This window comes from Falco rusticolus, chromosome 6 (assembly GCF_015220075.1).
Source record: "Falco rusticolus isolate bFalRus1 chromosome 6, bFalRus1.pri, whole genome shotgun sequence".
NCBI classification, from domain to species: domain Eukaryota; kingdom Metazoa; phylum Chordata; class Aves; order Falconiformes; family Falconidae; genus Falco; species Falco rusticolus.
In genome coordinates this window covers 36,326,040-36,348,522 of record NC_051192.1, presented here as the reverse complement: position 1 = coordinate 36,348,522, position 22,483 = coordinate 36,326,040, and the positions used below count along the sequence as shown (strand labels likewise).

The 22,483-nt window shown below is 38.8% G+C and overlaps 1 protein-coding gene across 2 annotated transcripts in view; it reads left to right on the top strand.

Annotated features, from left to right (window-relative positions):
- The window catches only part of MOXD1 (monooxygenase DBH like 1), a 51,504-nt gene extending 30,123 nt beyond the window's left edge, over positions 1–21,381 (top strand). The window contains exons 5-12 of one of the 2 annotated variants that reach the window (XM_037391763.1): positions 2,148–2,327; positions 4,641–4,743; positions 7,827–7,993; positions 9,422–9,613; positions 12,405–12,464; positions 14,418–14,560; positions 18,067–18,235; positions 20,889–21,381. In XM_037391763.1, the coding sequence (XP_037247660.1) occupies positions 2,148–2,327; positions 4,641–4,743; positions 7,827–7,993; positions 9,422–9,613; positions 12,405–12,464; positions 14,418–14,560; positions 18,067–18,235; positions 20,889–21,053 (1,179 nt within the window). In that variant the 3' untranslated portion in view covers positions 21,054–21,381. The remainder of the gene's footprint in view (positions 1–2,147; positions 2,328–4,640; positions 4,744–7,826; positions 7,994–9,421; positions 9,614–12,404; positions 12,465–14,417; positions 14,561–18,066; positions 18,236–20,888) is intronic. The other variant, XM_037391764.1, reaches the window with a different exon arrangement.
- The last annotated feature ends 1,102 nt before the right edge of the window (positions 21,382–22,483 follow it).

The window sequence follows — 22,483 nt, the reverse complement described above, 5'->3', positions numbered from 1 at the left end:
ACTATCACATGTTGGGACAAAAATACTCTTTTCTTTCTTGGTAGATACAGGGATAATATTCCCATAACTGTTTCTCTGACTAACCTCTACATTATGTGCAGCTTCAGAATTCTTGAGATGTATACTGCTATTTAATGTACAAGCTGCCACGATATGAGTGTGTTTTGGTTCTGCAGTGTTTGGATAAATATGCAGGTATATGACAGAGCAGAGGGAAGACACAAGATCAAGCTGAAATGGATTTCTGAATCTTTGCCAGTCAGTCTGATATATTTGGGAATAAATTATTATCTGATGGGAAAACTGACTCTTATCTCCTTCATAAATACCTTTTACTTCACAGTACGGTAATTCATGATGATGGTAACACTAACTGAAATAGGGATCACTGAGAACAGCACAGAAGACCTCTTGTGAAATATTTCAGTCTTGCCATGAGAACAGAACTTCGATGCATCCGTGTAAATTGGCATCCTTCCATTGACTTCTAAGCACAGTGAAGTGGGTGGTTTTGGGTTGTGCACTTCTTGGACAGACATGCAGGTACTCAGCAGCAGCTGGACTCCCTGAGAGTCCAACTTCAATGGTATTTTGCAGATTCATATCAACGAGGGTGGCCTTGATATGCACAGGCTCTGGTTGCTTCTTCCTGCCCTTCCTCTTTTGTAATTGGTTTAGTGGTTTGAACAAAGTGCAGAGAAATAAATTTCTGGTAACAATATTGTGCTGACAATATTTTAATAATGTAATAAACTGTTCTTGCTTACCCTGTTCTGGTCCACTGGTAGCTGGGGTTCATGTGCTTGCAAAACAAATGGATGCAAATTTGGAATGTACATACGTTTTTGCCTGTTTAAAAGACCGTATCTTTCCTAATATTAAAAGGCAATATTGCATGGCACCCTACATCTTAAAACTTGCACTGCCAAAGCTTTACTTTTCTTGTGGAAACATTAATGTTTATCTTATTCAACTTGATATGATATGGTAGATATGACAGAACTGGATGTAATCTTTGGAAGCAAAAGCAAGGGAGAAGCTCCTTTCATTTTAATACTGTTTTCTATACGCTGATGTTTTGTGGAATATGATCTTTCTGAAAAACAAAATAATTTTTTTCAGAAGTATTCATGTTTGCCCCAGGGATGTCATCTCTGACAGAGATGATTTAACATCATCCATCCAAATAGAGAGTGAACACTGTTACATGGGAATTAAACAATTTCAGCCACCCCTGAAGTTCAGTGGTTAAATTATACTGCGGGCACCCGGGCTCCCCTGAGAGCCCTCCAGCTCATCACTGCCATAAACAGGCTGGAGCACCCAACCTCTTAGGAATGACTTCATATTAATAAAGTCTTTACCACTGAACAGATTGTAAAATAATTCTAATTTCTTGTAGATGTCAAAAAAATGTGAAAGTCCACCTTGAGCTGCTGAGTAATGTGGGGTATACCTCCAGGCTCACCCTAAATATATAGAAACTATGGGCAGCTCTAGTTTGAAATAGTACAAAAGAGGCAGAAGCAGGGATGAAAAGTTGTGAATAGTTCAGATACCAAGCTGGTTTAGCTGAACAGACTTTCAGCTGGTTCATACCCCTTCATGCCAGAATGTCACTAAACAAGATTGGGCAGGGAGAAAAATAAGTGCCAGTGGGAAAGAGGAGACTGGGGTGGGAGAAGAGAGAACAAGACAGATGGCAACAGAGGTTTCATCAAGACACAAAACTTTCTTCCTGTCCCCCACTGGTGCACTTGGGCAATGAAGTTTTCAGTACTTGGGGTTGCGGAATGCTGAAGTAACATCTCAACCTAACTACAATCTAACATCGAGCCTCCTCTTTTAAAATAAATGTGCCATATAGTTTTTAGTTTGGTCTGCATATGTACATTGAAATAATCATATTTGAGATGTGGGGTTTTTTCCTTTTTTTTTCTCCTCTCTCTTTTTTCTTTCGTTTTCTTTTCTCTTTTTTTTCTTTTTTCCTTTCTCTTTTCTTTCTCTTTTTCTTCTTTCTCATTTCCCCTCTCGTTCCCCCTCTCTTTCCCCCTTTCTTTCCCCCTTCTTTCCCCCTCTTTCCCCTTCTCTTTCCCCCTCTCTTTCCCCTTTCTTTTCCTTTCTCTTTTTCCTTTTTACATTGACAGGTTGAGCCATTGATCCAGAAAGGCCATGAGAATCTGGTGCACCATATCCTGCTCTACCAGTGCAGCAGCAATTTGAACGACAGTGTGCTGGACTACGGACATGAGTGTTACCACCCCAACATGCCAGACTCTTTTCTCACATGTGAGACTGTCATTTTTGCTTGGGCCATTGGAGGAGAGGTAGGCTGAATGGCTTTCTGACAGGTTCATCAATGGGGATTTAGGAGGGTGTGTATCATCCTGAAGCTTCTTCCTAGTGTATTAGCGATTACTTAGTCTGTCTGTTTTCAAGGGTACACAATCATAATACCTAAATGCCTCAGCAGTAAGTCCTCAACTTCTTGTTAACTTTTTAAGGATGAAATGCAATGGTCATCCTGAGTGACAAGCTACAAGTAATGAAAATAGTATAGAGAGAGTTGATGCCTTAGGGAAAGGAAGATGGCTTGGGAGCATGGGAGTCTGTCCCTGTACCATCTTGTCTCATCTGATATGGAGATACACTGCCTCCAGCAATGACCAGTATCTGCTACCTGTGGAGAATGCCAAAAAGAAAAGCAGTCTCTGTAGGTGACTGCATGAAAGACATGGAGGAGAAATGTTCCAGACAAAGTCAAGCATAGATTTAATTAGCTTTGTGCATCACCAGGGCCTGGTTACAGTGTTTCCCCATTCAGGCATACCATTGGGAAGTTTCCTACCCAGCCCAAAGAGACATCATTTCAGTGTAGGAGTGATCCTGTGTTGGTGCAGAGCCAGCACAAGGACCACTTTGCTCATGGCAATGGGTCATATCTAAAGAAAACACAGTCTCTGATGCCAAGTTGACCCCAAGCTCTGTTTTCAGCTTATTTCATATGTTAAAATTTTGGCTGCAGTTAACGCTTTAATCTGACATAAGGCAGCATTACTGCTGAATGAATACCACCCCTTCTTTAGCCCCCTGATTCACTTAGTGCCCACACAAACGATGGTGTGGGCACAGAGAGGGACTGGAGTGATGGTAGTTTCTGGAGCCTTCATTTGCCAGCCTGCAGTCCAAAACCATCTTCAAGTGCTGCAGTGTGAGGAAGATAGAGCTGCTACATGGACCCATGAAAAAAAGTTTAATCCACTACGAGCATTATCCCTGCTGTATGCTTTGTGCAGTTTTGCCATCAGCTATGCTCTGACCTAGTATTTGTACTTTCAACTGTCTTAATCTAAGTGAAATAAAAACCTCACATAAATAAGTTATCATTTGACAAGCACTATGGAGGTTTTTGCAAGGATGATCCCACTGTTAAAGATCTGTAGGGAGGAATCTGACAGATCTGGGTTACATGCAGGTTTCCCAGAGTACTCACTTCACTTACTTCAATTTACCTTTATGTAAAATGGAGGTGATAATATTTATTATTGTATACTATGGTTAATTCATTAAATGTCCATCAAGCATCAGAAAAGAATAGGATCTCAAATTGCACATTTCAGAAAGTTAGAATCTCAAATTGCATATTAAAATATTAGCTATATAATATAAAATGATGCAGATTAATTCCTATAAAAGTGAATTTGGTAAAGAGTTCCCTTAGAAGATATTGGTGTTTCAGTTTGAATCCGGAGCAAGGTTTTAAGTAAATCTCCTGGTTATCTCCACTTACCAAACTCTGTTTATCATCATGAGTGGTTTGAGAACTTGCACAGCCCCCTTTGGGATGAAGTTAAACTGACAGTGCCGTGGTGAACCCAGCATCTCCCAACAATAAATGGGGTTCTGTGCATGGGGTCTGAACAGAGCTTGTCCAGGGGAGCATCATCTGGGAACAGTGTGTCCAGCACAAGCTGTTGCACTGTACAGAGCTATTTCTTTTGCACTACATGGCTTGCTAATGTAAATGTAGCCGTGAAGATCACCTTTATTGTTCAAATCATTTTACTTAGAATACAGTGATTTGTGCAGGAAAAACAATCTAATTATGTACAACCTCAGTATTCCCTGGAAATTACTGCTTTTAGAAACTGGGAACATTTAAAATGTAGATTCACCTCTTCATAAGGGTTTTATTGTCAGACAAACTGCTTGATGATGCAATATTTATACATTTTAAATGGAATTTTTCCTTTTCTGCTCAAGCAATAAATACAGGATAAATAATCATAAGATCACAGGATAACGCAGGTTGAAAAGAACCTCAGGAAGTTTCTGGTCCAGCCTCTTACTTCAAACAGGGTCAGTGGTGACGTCAGACCAGTTTTCTCAGGGCTTTATCCTCTAGTAAGTGTAGGATCTACTATTTTATATTGACTTAGTTATTTAGTGCATCGAGTATATAATAAATATGTTACACCACAATGCCATGTTCAGAATTTAAAAAGAAATCACCTCTTAATTTATCATTAATATGACTGTATCATTGAAAAAAAAAAAAGTCATTGTATTTGTAAAAAACAAATTAACTTTTAACTGTGACAAAAAATACCTTAACTCTGTATGCATGTGTTGATTTCCAGGGCTTCACCTATCCTCCTCATGTTGGCTTATCCATTGGCACAGCAGCTGACCCCCAGTTCGTCCTCATGGAGGTGCATTATGACAATCCATCTTACACAGAAGGTTTGTACGTCACACTCTTTATAACACACAAAGCTGAAAGATGTAATAGACCCAAGTGCCTCATTGCATTGCATGGCAAACAGAGCAAATGCAAAGCTGAGGCTTATTTTCCCCTGCTCAATTGTTCCTGGTTCCCAGTGTTTTTCTCACTGCCCTCAAAAGCTTAACCTGAAGTCAGCGAGAGATTCCAAAGAATTGTGGACCAGGTGAATACATCACTTTTATCACTACATTCTTGTTATGTCCCTTTCCTTTTGCTGGGAAATCCAATCAGACAGAGCACATAGCATAGCACCCAGACTGTGGGACAGCAACACAGGGAATGAGCCTTTTATTCGTTTTTTATAGCACTTTTTAAAAGACATCTACCTGAACTGTGGTCAGTTTTTGAAAGTGAAGTATGGACTCAGGTTACTAGACTGTTCACTGGGTAAAAGCAGGTGATCTTAAAAGTTAAGCTTTTCTTTTGTAATGGTGGTTTTGTTTTTTTTTTAATCTTCTTTCTAAAATTCATTTATATTTAGAAGCAGCTAAAGGAAGAAGTCAGGGAGCCCCAGAAAATCTAGGGATCTTTGAAGCTGACTTTTAGAAAGATAGTTTTTTGTTCTGAAACAAAAGTTTATTGAGCTAATTACTGTACCTGAGAATATTCTGGTGATTGCTATATATGAACCCAGTAAAATCCAGTGCAGCACAGTGAACTGGCCTTTCTTCACACCCTCACATGTTAAAAGAAAATCCTCTCTGTGGGTCACGATGTTCTGTCTTACTGTTATTCCCCCTCTTTTTGTTGTACTAGATGAACTATCTCAAAATTGGTTTATTTAATGACAGGCTCTCTCCTTCAGCATGCACATTTGCATGGGATAGAGTAAACTCCATTGCATCCTTGATGTTGCATGCTTTTCCATCAAATGTTACCTGAAAGCCCAAGAAGATGCATGGAGAAGAACTGTTTGAGTTGGTTGTGTCCCTAAATCCACTGTTTTGTTTTAATCAACTGTGCTGTATGATACCGTTGTTTTAGTTCAAGTGGCACACAGAAAGACAGAGAATGAATAATGGTTCATTTCCTTTTTAAGCAATGGGGACACCTTTGCCTTGCTGGCACAGTCCCAGGTGAACACAGGGTCTTGCCAAAGACCTGGGAAAATTCAGACAGCAAAGGCAGAGCAGGGTGTCTGTAATCCAGGTTGTTTCTCTCCTCCTTGCCAAAACACACGGTATAAGATTGTGCCAGGAGTGTGAGGGAGTAGACCTGGGTGCTCCATCCGCTTCAGGTGGGGGCATGTGAGTCCCCCTGACACAGCACCAAACCTGCCACTGGGTCACCTTCGTTTTGGCATTTTGGCACCTGCATTTTCCCACTTTGGGTCCTGCAGTTAAAGGCTGCATTGTTAGCCTCATGTTGTGATCTGGGGTAATATTTTCACAAGTGACCCAGATTGGTAGGCAGCATTGGCTCCCAGTTAGACTAAAAAATGTTTGAACTTCTCCTAACATGGCTGGTTTTGAAAGTTTCTGTTTCTGAAATCCTTAACATTCACTTTTCAATTGAAAGGTGGCCTCTTTTGAGGTTGTTTATCAAAACCTCTTACATATCACAAAGATTTCTAGCATTTAGCAACAAGCTTGAAGGGGAAATACCACATAGGAAATACTCAAGTTGATGAGATAATACGAATAACTTCAGAAAGGTAATGAGTATGGATCCCCAAACACTTTAAAACTGGGGTGTTTTGGGACAGTATGTAGCACCTGAAATGTCATGATTTGTATATTGCAAAATGCCTCATAGTTGAATACCACTCTAAATTGGCAGCGCATAGTTCATATCCTTTGTTCCTTAATAATTATATACTACTCTGTCTCAAGTATTTTAGTGACTGGGTAACTTAGTCCCTGCTCTGTTCCTCTGCCATTTGCTTATCTTGAAATAGCTTGCTGATTTCACATTGATGTAAAATTTGGTTTCAGGCACTGCTATATCTGTTCTGTTTTTTAGAAGACTAGTACAGGTCATTAGAAAGTCTCTCACCTTCTCTGAGAGATTTGGTATTTTTTTTGCATTTTTAATTTTCAAAATTGAAATTTGCAAAGGGACAACAAAGAAGAAAGTAACAGATGAACTAGCAGAATGCAGGGCTTGTGCAACACAAATTAATCTTTATGTCTTGCCTAATAAAAATGGCTAATAGAAGATAAATAATTATAAGCATGTAGATGATGGAGGCAACAAAACTTATTCATAGATATACAAACAATCACGTATGGCTGAACATGCAGGTGAACAAAATATATTCATACCACTTTGAGTCTTAAAGACTCAATCTTTTCACAGCATGCTTTGGTTCTCTGAGCTACTTTCTGAAATCAGAAGTCCTTGAGTGAGTGCAGCATTAAAGTCCTCTGTAGTTCTCTTGTCTACTTTATGCAAGGTGCTGATGTTGTCTTCAGGTTTGGGATTCAGGAAGCCAATTTTCATGTTTAGTTGATGATCTTTTAACTGGGGAGATTGTAAAAGGGATTTGGTCATCTGAGGTGTGCTGTAATGTGACAGGCAGTCCAAACCAAAGGGAAGTATAATTAATGCTAGGGCCTAGGGTGAAGGAATAGACAAATTCACAGGTAGAAAATAACGCACGACTTGAAAATTTTAAAGAAAAAAACCACAATAACATTAAACTGTTGTTTAAATATTTCATTTGAAATCATACATGGAACCTTTTGAGGTCTTATTATTTCCTTGTATTGTTTGCTCTGCCTGTGATCTAACCTCTTTTCTCTGAGGTCCATATTCCACAACTTAGCAGAAGAGACATGAGGGCTATGGACAGCACATATTTTTCATTCACATCTGAACTCCACAGACATTATGATACCATGTTTAACAACCCTTTTGTGGGGTGCCCCTATTTATTGTTTCCTGCATATGGTTTGACCCCGGTTGTAGAGGTTGATTCATCGATTTTCATCTAAAACTTAGGACATGCCTTGAAAAATATGAAACAATTGGATTTTTTTTCCTCTTTTCTTTAAAATATTGATTTACAGCCATGGATGACTGTGTTCTTTTGTTGCAGGCTTGATAGATAACTCTGGTCTGAGGTTAATTTATACTCCAGTTTTAAGGAAATACGATGCTGGGGTTATTGAAGCCGGTCTTTGGGTCAGCCTCTTCCACAATATCCCACCAGGCATGCCTGAATTTGTGTCAGAGGGTCACTGCACACTGGAATGTCTGGAAGAGGTATGTCTCCTGCCTAAATCCATTGCTTTTCATTCTTAGAAATAGTTTTGGACAGCCAGCCACTTTAACTTCTTGGGAAGATTGATAGTTACTGGTTAAAGACATGTGAGCCAAGGCATCTGCTACGTGTTGCCCTCCAGAATGCTGAGTCTTTTTGATCAGGATATTTGAGGTGCTCAGTATTCAAGCTGCTTTACTGATATGAGTAATAGTGGATGACACAGTGCTTGTGATTTTTAATTGTCTGTTCAATATATAAGCATATGTTGCTTTCCATGGCAAAGCTATTAATAGCCTGGAATGTTAGCCCAAAAAGATGTTGAGAGAGACTAATTCAGATTTCATGTGCAAATGGCTCCTAATGGCATAGTGAAATCCTGAAAGGTATTATTAGACCAACCACAGAAACTAAAGACCTGAACAGGTTTTGTTGCATGGCCCAAAGTACAATATTACGCATTCATTAAACACTTGGTTTTCATTAAGATAATTTAAATAACTTCACAGATAATGGAAGTATTGTCTAAAATCTGTGATTAATGTATCACAGGATTCTCATATGCTTTGTCACGTATAGAGAAAGGTTGAATCAGTACTGGTTCTGATGTGATTTAGAGTGAAGGTTAAATTAGATATGGAATTTAGATGTGTTCTTGGTGGTGTTAAATTTTGCTTATTGTCATAGCATTTTTCAGCCTAAAAACACTTGAGTAATCTATTATTGTGACGTTTCTGACCTTAAGGCTGTACTTGAAAGGTATTGCAATAACAGATTATTTCTAGTTTGGGCTCTAAACAAGTCTAGCATATATTCAGATCCATAGTTCTCAGCTAGAATGGGAGTGATGTCAGGTTTGTGTCAATTTCAAAAAGCTAATTTTAAAATGTTTTTGACCTGGAAAAAAGTTTCAGATGTAAACTTACAGTATTTCACCATCAGTTGACTTGAAGATGGGAAGTTGAGCATATTATAATTACAGTCTCTGTTTATAGTGCTTCTCTTGGTACAATGTTGATGATAACATCATTCAAAACTGCATAGGTATTCTTTTTCACAGTAAAGATCCACATTCACTAGTGTCAACCACTAGCACTGAAATTATGTGCAGGTTTTAGTGTAATTCCCTTGAAGGGCTTAATCTGTTGAGAATTATTGGCAGGCCAGTTGATTTGCGTAAAAACTGTGTGCATTGGGAGTAAGTTAAGTTTTTCCTAAAAAGAAAAAAATCATGGAAAAAAACTAGCCTTTTTTTGTATATAAAACCTTAATTTCACATACAGATTTGTTTTTTCTTCGGACTGCATTTTGCTGTAACCTGAGGGAATGTAAAACTCATTTATTAATATATTTTTACTCTGTTTGTACATTGTAATACATTACATGACATTGCATCTGGGCACACTGATGGTGTTGGTTTCCCTGGCCAGGCTCTAGGCGCTGAGAGACCTGCTGGGATTAATGTGTTTGCAGTACTTCTTCATGCTCATCTTGCTGGCAGAGCTATCAGGATGCGCCACTTTCGCAACGGCGAGGAGCAGAAGCTGCTTGCTTATGATGATGAGTTTGACTTTAACTTCCAGGAGTTTCAGTATCTGAAAGAAGAAAGAACCATCTTGCCAGTAAGATACAATTCTTTCCCTGAGAGTGTTTAAGAGTTCATGTGCCTAACATTTACTCACATTTAGGATTAATTTTTCTACAGTTTCTTATCAGGGAATCATAGAATTCTTTAATGTTTTATTAATTTTTCCACTTACTGCAGAGTAACTTATGCAGAGTAACTAATGCATTAAATTTGCAGTGTCTCAGGAGTGTCCACCCAATTCACTACAGACCCATCAATTCAAGCTGTTCTTTGGGTGTGTTTGTTGTCCACAATTACTCAATTTAAATTTTCCTATCACAAATGTTTGAACAAAGCAGATTATAAAATCACACGTGCCTGGTGGTGCCATTGTTGTGCATCCAGCTAGCTGAAGAATGGAAATGCCATCACATGGCTTTATGGAGCCGCTGAGACCAAGTAGCACATCTCAAGTATGTACACACAGCAAGTATTCATCCAGCCTTGCAAACATGTCTACAAATCAGCCAAGTCTTCTGTTTATTTCAGATTTGTAGTTGGTGTTGGGAGTAAAACTCCATGTTTATGTTCTGTGTGAGGTTTCACTAGTAAGCAGAACCTTTTGGAAGAAGAAATTATGCAATTCTGCTATTCTTGTCAGAATAATGTAATATAACTTTCAGAAAAATCCCAACTACAATTATATTATAAAGCAGTAGGTATCCATAGGTATTGCATGAAAAGAGTCCGTATGTTTTTAGATGAGTCACTCGTTTAAAAATTAGTTAGTTCCAGCCAGCATCTGTTTTTGAAGCTTTGGCCTGAGAACAGAAAGTTTAATGCAGCAGAGGTTGGGTGCTCCAGGTCTGGCCAGCAGAACAACTGAAGAAGTTCTTGTTCTGCTGCACGTGAACAGGCCTGTTACCAATGAAATTGGTCAGATGCAAAATGTCATACAACTGTATTTTGTTTACAATTGGAGCCAGTAAAGAAAAGGGAGCTGAAAAGACCATTGAAATGACTGAACTTCAAGTATACTCAGGAGCCCCATGTTTTAAACTTCCAGGCTTCTCTCCGAGTCGCTTTCTCTCTTAGGTCTCTTCTCCTATGCTGGGAGACATTGATATTTGTCCTTTAAAGGCAAGAAGCTAAAATATTAACTTTATAATTTAATTTCTACAGCAAAACCTGGATGTTCAGGTGCAGCATTTATTCTTTGAAGTCAAACTGCTTGTACTCCACAAGGACTTCAAAGACAAAATGGTGTTACCTCCTCCAGGAAAGAAGTGTTGAAGGGTTTAGGAAAGGGGCTGGCAGAAGATGACAGGTTTGCAGAGAAAGCCTGTAATATTTTTAGGAAAATCCATGCAGATTATAGAGAAAGGCCTCTTAAAATTCAAGAACAAAAGGGAGTAGAAAGCAGAAAGACTAAAAGAGGTATCAACTTCATAAAAAAGACAGCTCAAGTAAAAGCTGGAATTCTTTCTCTGAAATGAGCCTTTTTTATGCCTTTTTTTTGTTTTCATCTTATGCAAAACTACCAGTACAGCTTTACATATATCATTTGGTGTAATTCAGACCACAGTCTAATCAATTAACTAATAATATTAAAAATTTTTGTGTAAGTTCTGTTATCCTCTCCTCTGCAAGTTTTTTCAAGGGTGTATCCATCTTTCAGCTTGTGGAGTCCAGGTTGTTTTCTTCATATACTAACACTCTCTTCTGAATTTGGAAGCAAAAGATCTAATGTCACAGAAAGAACACTTTTAGTGAACGCTATCTACTCCTTAAGCCTCAAAAGCTAGAGACCTGGTTGGTGGGAAGCAGCATATTCCTGCTGGGAGCAGCAAAGCTGTGCCACTTCATGCTGCTTCAGAAACCTCTGTCTCCATTTGGCTGGCAGGAGGCTGACACACCTTCTCCCAGAAGCCTGGAGTACAGTTAGTACTAGCACTGGTCTGGCCATGAAACAGCCCGCAGGAAAGGAGAAATTATTAACCTTTGAAGGGTGATCTAATTTTTTCAGGGAAGAGTAATACAATGGGTGACAAGGAAACATGATGATACCCCCAAAAATGTACCAAAGCAAATAAACATCTTACATCCTTGTGATATGAATTTGCTCAAAAATATTAGATTTTTGATGTCTGGCTATGTTCTTCAAAATTTTAATTTCCATTTGATTATCATGGTGATCTTGAGATTTGTATTTGATTAGGTACAGGGAATAAAGGTACTACCAAACTGTAGATCGGTTTGTCAAGGCAGCAAGAAGTTAATTGTATGTACTTGAGAAGGTAAGTATTCAGCCTTTCCCATACATATCTGTCAATGTAGTTAAGTTTTTGCCTGCCACTCCTCTACTCCCAGGCTTGGCAGATAAATAGTTGTTATTGTGATGTGGAAAGCCTTCTTTTCCTCATTTGGCAAGTATTTCTATTAAAGTTGGCATCATAAATTGGCCTGGGGAAAGCTATCCAAAGTAGCAATGGATGAGTTTGGGAGCCAGAATCATGTATATGTCTACACATAGATACTGTCTACATACATAATTTTCCCGATAATAGGATTATAACTGGGCATCTCCATTGCTGTTTTCCAAAAACATACAAGACTCTGGATAGGACTCTGTTTAGATCCATGGGGGATCCCTGAGGATCTGGGGTAACATGAATGTTAAGTGCCCAGGCCTTAGCACACACCAATTACCTAATCCTTTGCTCTTTCAAAAAATAGTATCCACTGCTCTGATCTCTATTTCTTAAGTGTTTGATGTCATCTGTGGTTACCTGAAGCTGATGCTGATAAACTTCAGAACTGTGAACTTCCGAAATCTTGTGTTTCAGGGGGATAATTTAATCACGGAATGCCACTACAATACTGTGGACCGAATTCGCATGACATGGGTAAGAAATGTTTTAATGGATCAAAATAAGTACACAGATAATATTGGGGACCAACATCTTTTTCATAAAATGCTATTAAAAAGTGTGGACTTAACTTGCTAATGCCTGTGTGCATGTAATTATGTATTATCTTTCCTTTCATAGATTCTTAGGTTTTAAAGTCATCAGGACTATTACGATCACAGTCTGATCTCTTGCAAAAGGCATTCATATGACTAGTTTATAAAAATAAGCAAGCCAGCTCATGAAAGCTCTTTAAAAATCAGACTCTGCTGGCTTTCTTTGGAATTGCTTTCTTCATAACATGTATTAACGTGCAAATTCTGCATATTCTAATGAATTATTTTTATAAACTTGTTACACATTTTTCCTCAAAGTTGTAATTGCCAGTTCTTACATACTGATTTTTATTGATGCCATGATCAAGACAGGACCACTTGCTTTTGTGCCTAATGTAGAATCCAGGCAGAATACAGGAGCTTTGGGTTGGGAGGAGGAGGCTGAGCCTCTGCACGCTACCTTTCTCATGAGGTGGGTTTTCCAGCCGCAGTGACCCCCCTGGGCAGTTGCTGCCCCTGGGGTGCCACCCGAGAAGCCTGTGCCGTACCTGTGCACACTTGCAGCCAAGGCACAAGGAGCAGCTGTGCTGCAGCCCCCTGGTGCAGCAGCAGACGAGGCAGGGCCATGGCCAGGGGGTGAGCAGCCTCTTCAGGGTCGAGGGGTTCTGGCTCAGGTTTGGCACAGTGCAGTGCACAGTGTCGCAGACACAACTTTTTAGGTTAGCAGACACTGGCTGTTGCAATGCGACCACTTGGTTTTGAAGGTGAAGCGAATTTGGTTGTTGGGACATGAGCTGGACTGTGCCAGCTGGCTATTAAATTGGAGAGTGATGCCAGACCCACTATGCTTATGGGAGGGGTGTAGCTGCCAGCACCCAGCCTTTGCTAGGGGCTGATCCCGCTTCCTTGGAAGGGGCTGGATCCAGACCTCTGGGAGGTGAGACCTCAGGGAGTTCTGTTCAGCAAGGAAGACCTGTTCCTGGCATCCAGAGAACACAGGGATACCTCTCCCTGAATCACGGCTTGCATGTACGTGCATGCAGTAGGTATATAAAGCAAAGCGAAAGAGTGAGAATGAAAACCTTTGAGTTTTTGTCCTATTTTCTTGTGTGGTGACGACACTAGCTTTTGAGCCTTGGTTCATGTTTTGTCTTCTCCATTTGTATTCCTGTGGTTCTGTGAGGTTTGTGGAACTGTTCCCACACAGGATTTAAGAACATGCAGCTCATAATTTTGTCCATATTTACCAGGATTAATTTTAAATTAGTTGTTTGCCCCCTGGCTTTCATTGGAAGACTGTTTAAGAATGTTTCTTCTAGCTAAAAATCTTAATCTAATTAATTATTTTATAGTTAGTGTTCATTTGTGCTTGAGTCAACATTATCTGTTAACTTAAATAACTCTTCTTTCTTACTCTTTTGCTGTGTATGTACTTACAAGGAGAGTCCATATAGATACGTATTCCATCCTGGCCTCCATTTTACTAGGCAAAGCTCACTTAATTTTTTATTAAGCAGACTAATTATCCTACCAGATTTTTTCTACATCTGTTCTACTTTGAAGCCCTTTTTCTGAAACGTGGTAGATGTAAGTATCTTGGAGATAGCTGAAAATAAACCTGAACTTCTCAGATCGTTCTCTTCAACATAATAGGAGTCTTCCTGTATTGATGTTCTTTCTGACATTTTTTTAAGCTCAGGAGGTACTGCTTGAGCTTGCAGTGTATTTTGTAAATTATGTAATAACTTCTTGCTACTTGATTACTCAATGTGCAAGATAAACCTGTTGAATTGGGCCTCCTGATACACATTTCATTAGCATATAAATGCTAATCGGTGTTTTTATCTGTGAGATTCCAGTGCTATCTTAATTAAAAGAAAAATCCCATTTTCAGGGTGGTCTGAGCACCAGGAATGAAATGTGCCTGTCATATCTGCTCTATTACCCAAGAATCAACCTCACCCGATGTGCAAGCATTCCAGATATAATGGAACAGCTCCAGTTCATTGGTGTTAAGGAAATCTACAGACCAGTCAGGCAAGTAAACTGTTTATGAATATGTGTAGCACCTCTATTTCTGTCTGTGGGATTACAAGGTCATTTTTTTATGAACTTTATTGCTTTCTAGTAGTGCAACATGTTGCTGGGTCACTCATGCCACTTCCTTTCGGTCATTATGCTGTGCTGCTATATTTCTCCTGCCAAATTATTCCCCCCCCTCCCCTTTTTTGTAAATACAAAAGCAGCTTTTTCTGTTAAAGAAATAATATTCCTCACAGCATTTTTTTTTCACCGCAACCATCTGTAAAAACACTATTCAATGTCATCATTGTTTCAGAAAATCTATCAATTTATTAAAACTTAGAAGTGTTTAACATATATAGAGATAATTTTGAAAACAGAGTTTGAGAGCATGGATATTGAATTACCCTGGATAGATTTGTTGTTTATAATGCTGCTGAAGTCAATCAGTGCAACCAGATCTTGGAGCTGTTGCTCACATACAGAACTTAACGCTGTCTCAGTGACACTGACAAATTCAGAAAAGGGGAAGAAGCTGTAAATTAGAAAGGAAACTGAGGGATTAAGAAAATATTAAATTGTTCATAGAGAAAGATAAGTTCTAGATAAGCATCGCAATGGAGAGAAATGAGAGATAGAAGGCTTTGGAAGAATAAGAAGTCAGAGGATGATACGCAAGGTAAGTAGAGAGAAAAACATGGTACCAGTGGTAGGAACCTAGCCAAGAGGAAGAAAGAGCTTTTTAAGTGAACTGTTGACTGCAGGAGCTTGCAATTCTGTGCAAAGACACCGTCTACTGAGTCTACTACTCTTGGACTCCTACCGTTTAGGGAAGAAGGACACTGCACATTTTTGAGATGTAAATCCATGTCAGAAAGAAAACCACCTAGCTCATTCATCAATTCTTCTTCCTAATAAAAATAAGCCACAAGAATCTGAATATTGGCCTGCTGCTCAGCTCAAAAGAGGTAATGTAATTTTGTTGTAAGATCTTCCTACCTCAATGCTTAACAAATATTAAATACCCACTCTGTGAATGGTAGGGGTTGGGGGCTGTTACCATTTAGGCAACTCAGGATCTATAATAACCACCATTGCATTCAGGTCTGTGCAGTTCAGAGGGCATCTCAGTGCTGGGGTAAACCACAGGCTGGTAAATTTTAAACAATGTGTTACAGTTTCTTTAGTAAGTCAGCAGAAGTGTTGCTGTCCTTCATCATGAGGGTCCTCAGCAAGAATAAAATGCTTCCCAGTGTGTTGAATCTGTCCTTTGATGTCAGTAGGATGACCAGCACAATGGTATCACTCATTAAGAGCAAGAGTTATTTCCAGAATCCAACATAAAATTTAAATTTTGGTAGGAGATGGGAGGAAGCCCACTACAGACAGGATAAATCTGTGTGAATATATAAAAATCAATTAATAGTGTATTTCAGTTTTTAACTGTTTCTTGCAGTGTTTAAAATGAAAAGTATCTCAATAGCAGATAAGCAGTGGAAGTGATTGTGAACAGTGAGAATAGTCTAAAGAGGAAAGTTCCCAAATGAACCAAGTACAGAAAAATAATCAAACAATAGAAAGTAGAATGCACTGTCAGTGGTGAAAGGTGAATTACATTTGTATTGTTGGTTGCACTAAACTAAGGTAACAGTAAGATTTTAAAATAAAATTGATAGACTAATAGTATGTCATCACATTTACATTTTAAAAGTTGTCTTTCCTTATACAGTTTAACAAAACCATATACAACTATTATTGCAAAGTAATTCGATATACAGGCTTACTGGTCTTAGTTCTGAAATTTATATCCAAGACAGAAGAGTTTGAAGAAAGTCACAATGCAATCAATGTCTACTTCATTTTCTACACTATTTCTATTTACAATCTCTTTTAATACAGGGAGAGCACAGTTTCTAAATTAATCCTAGCTAAAAGAGTCTTCCTGAGCTTAGAAAGAAAATATTCTAACAAATGTATGCTCTCTTGAGTGTTCATTCATGATAACTGTACTTAAAGGAAAAAATGTGTGTTTGGCCTGGGGAAATAAAGATGTTTTGAATAGAGTTAAGTATGCAGACTGTCTGCCGCACATGGAATAGTAATTAGAAGAAGAGATTATTAATGCCTCTAGTATTTATGACCTAATCCACAATTCGTTTCATTAAGCTCTGTCAGCCTAAGGATATGTGACCTGATCTTTATCTTTCTTGTGTCAGTCTTATGCTGGAATTGCTTCACTGACTCCTCTAAAGTCTCTCTTGACTTACACATGAAGGCGAACTGGAAGCAGGATCAAGGCATTGTGTCTCACTTTAAAACCCTTTTTTTCCTCAGTCTAGTGGCACAGACAGTGGTATAAATCATGAGGAGCTGAGATGAAAGTGAATGGACCACAACAGCGTAAAATAGGTTCTTGATTAAAATTATGTCCTCTGTGCCTAGTTGTTGACTAGAGAACTTTGGCATAGGCAGCACTTTACCCAAAGCAAGTGGGAGACAGCCTACTGCAAAGCAACACGGATCTTTTCAAAGCACTTCAGACAGATAAGTCATGCTCTGACCAAAGTATTAATCAGGTTGCTTAGATAAAGTTTTAGCTACTTTAGTTCTTCTACTAGTTGTATTGGGCTTTCTGTTTTAAGAACTTGACCTGTCCACCAAGTTGTTTCTATTCATCCCAGCAGAGTCAAACAAGGAGAAAGCAAGAACAATGGAAAAGCTTTTCAGCTATTTTTAATTTTTCCTTTGTTATTATTTTTGAGTTTTCTTTACTAAATAAAAGACAAGAAGTATCATTCCTTCCCTTTCCACATCTTTGGCTGCTGGCAAATGGGATTGGCCTCACTTGTTCGTGGGGAGGATTCCCACCCGTGGGCATATAGTTGGATCTCTCACAGCAGCACAGCAGGTCTCTACCCTACCCCTGGCCAAAAGTCCCCTTGCAGCCAGCATGTAGGGACATGCCCAAAGGCAATGTCCACAGCACCAATTATTCTCATTTAATCTTGCACTGCAGCAAACCAATGCATGTTAGAGCAACTCCTGTGCTAGGCTGAGTTTTGACCTATGATTTGCGTTGTGACCTGAGCTTGGCAGAGCTGTCTGGAAGGAGCTTTCAAACTGCAAATGGTTCTTTGTAACGCTGTTTGCCAAGCCAAGTAGAGGGTGTGGCTTTTGTTTTGTTTTGTTTTGTTTTGTTTTGAGAAGTTACAACAGAAGATCTGTTTTGTATTGCCTGTGTATTCAATTTGTAGATCAGAGAACAGCAAGGTAATTCTCTTCCTTAAGTTAAAGTCCTTCATTTCTAAAAGCATCTGGCAGCAAGTCCTAAACTGCTGACAACCTTCTGTAAGTCTGTTAAAATAAATGAAACCGCATCAGTTTCCACTAGCGGAGAACTTAGCTGAGAATGTTGACATTAATAATAGTATATTTGTTTTTCTGAGTAGATTCTCCAAATGCAGGTCCAGCTTGATGGTATTTATGTATTTTTAAAAACATATTTATTTATTTTTCTTTAGGACTTGGCCTTTCATTATCAAGAGTCCTAAGCAATATAAAAACCTGTCTTTTATGGATGCAATGAACAAATTCAAATGGTCCAGATCGGAGGGTCTCTCCTATAATGAACTTGTGCTTAAACTACCAGTGAACGTGAGATGTTCAAAAACAGATAATGCAGAATGGTCGGTAAGTCTGAGTAGACAACAGTGACATGAAACAGATGTGATTTACAGTCCTTCATTGCATATGAATAAGTACCTGGTTATACATCTTCAGACTGTTTACACAGCTATATTACAATTACATACAATAACAAATGATGAGAATGTGTTTTTGGCACTTTCATCTAACTCAAGTCCTAGAAGTATTTGGAAAGAATAGAAAAATTGGAGCTTTGATCAGCAGATGGGATCAGTAATAGGAGTATGGAGTCTTTCAGTGTGTCTGGGTCTGATCGGAGACTCACCGTATCTGTGCAGATTAGGTGACCAAGTTAGAAAGCTGTTTTCCCTTGGCTGCCTCACTGTTCAGGGACTTATGTTAGGGTCTTATGATGGATGAATCAAAATCCCTACATCAGGTTGGTTTGTTCTCTGAGGCACTCTGTAGGGGGAAGCTTACTGACTGCATAAGGAAGCCTCGGGAATCTAACATCTTAACTCAGGTATCTAGACTATCTGAAATTATATAAGTACTCTTCCAATATCTCTTGGGTTTTTGTTGGTCTTGTGTCTAAAATGTCTATAGTATTGGGCCAGAAAACATACATTTGGATTGTCTGTTTCCTTTGTGCACCTTTGGAAGATTTTATCTTCTATAGCTTTTCTTTTCCACTTCTCCTTATGAAAAAAACCCTATAAGATAACAAAATAATTCCTGGGTAAGTTATTATTTATTGTAAATGTCTACTGGTACTTTAACAGGGCTGCTGGGAAAAGCTGTCATTTTTAGTGTCGATATGTGTTTATAAAGAACTACTAGTGCATGTAGTATCATCCCTGAAGCAGATGCTGAAAAATACATATTTCTCCGTGAACTCCTCTACAGAGTCCAAATTAAGATTCCATTTTAATTTTTTGAGCTTTTTTGCTCAGAAGGGGAGATTCTCTTGTACTGGCTTATGTCCTACCGTGATTTTAGTCCAGCCTAGTAGCTGATACAAGATACTCCTGATTAAATACTTCCTAGGAAAGGACCTTTGCCTCATTCTCCTCACCCCACAAAAGAGCCCACGCCACCTCATAGCAGGTCACACAGTGCTTTCAGTTTGCCCTTCCTACAGTGGCATTCTCAGGGCTTTTCAACATCAATCAGACTATTCTGCCTATGGGATGTCAATGAAATACCGTGTGCTATAAGTAATCAAAGAAGTTGTTTCTTTCTAATATTTGTCCCACTACAGACCTTCAAAGAAAAGCAATTATTGACAGTACATGTAACCATTCACCAGTTTTGGTTAAACTTCTTGACCTCTGTAACTGCTGGCCAGTAGCAGCAGTGCAGGCACTCTTTCACTAATTATTTGTCAGAAAGCACACATTTTATCAAAAGGGGGTAGGCTGCCTTTTTTTTTTTTTTTTAATGGTATGCTTTCTGGAAAATGCTGTTCCCCTTTATCTTACAGGATGAAGGAATAATACGACTTAAAGAATGCAGTCAAAAAGTGAGCTCAGTGGAACTGGGAGTGCTTAGTTCTTCCTTTTAATCATAGTTTCCTATGTCAAATGACTAGGACGTATTCATCAAAGCTAAGATTAGGACTCTTTCCTTTCCCTTCCTTTATTAGTGATACTACATTAAATTGGCCATCCTCATCAAAATCAAGAACAGATTCAACCTGAATAGCCAAACAATCAGTGAGTTGTTACAAGGAGGAAAAAACTTGAAGCAGAGGAACTGAGTTGAAAATACCTTCATCCTTCTGTAGGGATGATCTCTTGATCAGTTTCAGCTTCGTGTTGTGTTTGCTAAGATTAAGTCAATATTTAGATTATTTTTTTCTGCAGTGCAGGATAATTGCAACATGAAAAAAACCAAAGGAAGCACATGCTATGCAGGTGGGCATTCAAACTTTCAAAAACTTTTGTGCCCAGGAGCTTGCTTTTTGCAGAGCTTCTGTAACATGTAGAGAGTACATTTAGGAAAAGCATAGCCAAGCAGTGTACCCAAATCTCTCTAATTTCACATCAAAACCATGGCAGGCAGGTAGTTTTGTCCAACTCCACAAAAATTGCATAAAAATTCTAAGGGAAAAGTAAAAAATACTTAATATATAGAAATATAACGCTGCTGTAGGTGACTTTGCTTGAGCAAGGACATTGGACCTCTGGAGATCCCTTCCAACTCCAACCAATCTGTGATTCCGTGAAATAATGTGTACACAATTAACTGCCTTGTACATGCAAGTGTAATCCTTGTACATACAGATGAATGCATTCAAATATCATCCAATATCCCTAGAGCACTGTAACACTGTAAACTTCCACTTTTATCTACCAGAAAGATAAAAACAAAAACCCCAAACTAACTAAAAAATTACAGAAAGGAAAATAAGGTCACACAAATCAACCAACAGAAGCCTAACCTTGCTTTACTGGAGAGGATGCTGGGTGTGTACAGCTGTTACGAAGCTGAGAGTGATGGATGCGCACGCTGGCTGATCATTTGGCACGCAATATATTTTTTTACTGAGCTTGATGTCTCAACAGTAAGAGTCATAACCCCAGTACAAAACTAACAATAGATTCTCACGCAAGCTGCCAACTAGGTAGAGAGCAAAATACAGATTTCTAATTTTATGTGATAAAACTCTGATCATTTTTTATTATTTTAATTGCAGATCCAAGGCATGACAGCTTTACCACCTGAAATAGAGAGACCGTACAAGACAGAACCAATAACATGCAGCTCATCTTCCTGTTTATGTAGCAGTTTATTCCTCACCCTGTTATTTGTTGTATATGTCACAGCCAGTACCCTAGGAAACATTGGGTCCTCTGTATAATAAATTTTATTCATTTGTGTTCTGTGTGCCATGTGTTCGGATGTGTTTGCACTGTTGCTATTGTAGATTTATTTTTTTACCTATTAATAAACTAAATTTGCCATTTGAAAATAAAGTGTGTGCTTCCTCTGAAAACTGTGGGGTTTTTGGTTTTCTATGTAAAGTATGTATAAAACACAGAAGGTACACTGGCACGTTGCATATTGAAATCTTTTCCTGTACCATTTTCTTACACTTTGTCCTGGCTCTTTCACGTGGTGTTTTCAAAATCAACTATGTATATGGGTAAAATTAATAAACTAAAAGCAACTGAGTTAATCACATTAAACCTGATGTGTGCTGTATTATTTTGTCTTGGTTCTTGACATCTGCAGGTTATGAAATTACTGCTGCATGGACAGGTCTTGCAAACTTGTATTTGGGCTTGTTTGACTGGCACGGCGATAAAGCTACAGGAAGGATTCATTCAGGGAGGACATCTCTGGGAGCAACACACTGCAGACTGTCTCAGCTCCTGAGAGAAGCAGGCACTATGGTTGTGAAAGGGATGAAAACACAGGCAGAACCTCAGATCTCCCCATAATCATTCCTGTATGAGTCCTTTGACTCAGCAGGGATTTCTTTTCCCCAGTCTCTCTCAATTCAGTGAGTTTCTTTTGTCTTAAGGCATTTGTACAGTGAGTAAAGCTTTGATGACAGGTAGGCACACCTTTGTTAGATTTGATCTGGACAGCAGTAGCAATAAAGATCTATCGCATGGCCAGGCTCTGGCATATACCAGGGAACCAGAGTACAAGTTTGCCATGAGCTATTGCACATGCTGAGCATCGCAACAGGCCAAACTGTTAAGAGGTTATTTTTGTGTCTCGTGTACAATTTTTTAATTATTTGGAAATCTGCAACTTTTTTACTCAGATGGTGTTGGGTAGGGAAGATTCCCAAAAGATACCTGATTTATTGCTCCCCAATGAAATTATGCAACAGAGTAGAAAAGGACATTGAACATCCAACCCCCCCCTTATTTTTATAGCCACTCTGCAGTTACAGTAAACTATAATTTTTCCACAGTCCTGCATAAACTTTACTGGAGTGTGGCTATAAAACCACCTTGTTTTGGATGTTTAGAGGGCTTCTGTGACCACTGCAGCACCTGCATTACAACTAACCTCTGTAGACTTAGTTACATACAGATTTTGTTATGTACGTTTTATGTCATCGATCAAGAACCTGACTGAGCTGAGATAAACTGCTTTTCTGAATATTTTTGTTTGTTAACTTAATGACTTATACCTGTCTGTGTCATGCACCTCTTAATGAGGGCAGGCTTTTCTGACGCAAAGAAATTTCACATAAGAAGGAAAATAAGGAGGGGAGAGGAGATTTGGGAACTGTCTTCTCTGCATTTGAGAAGTGAGAAGGAAAGCATCACA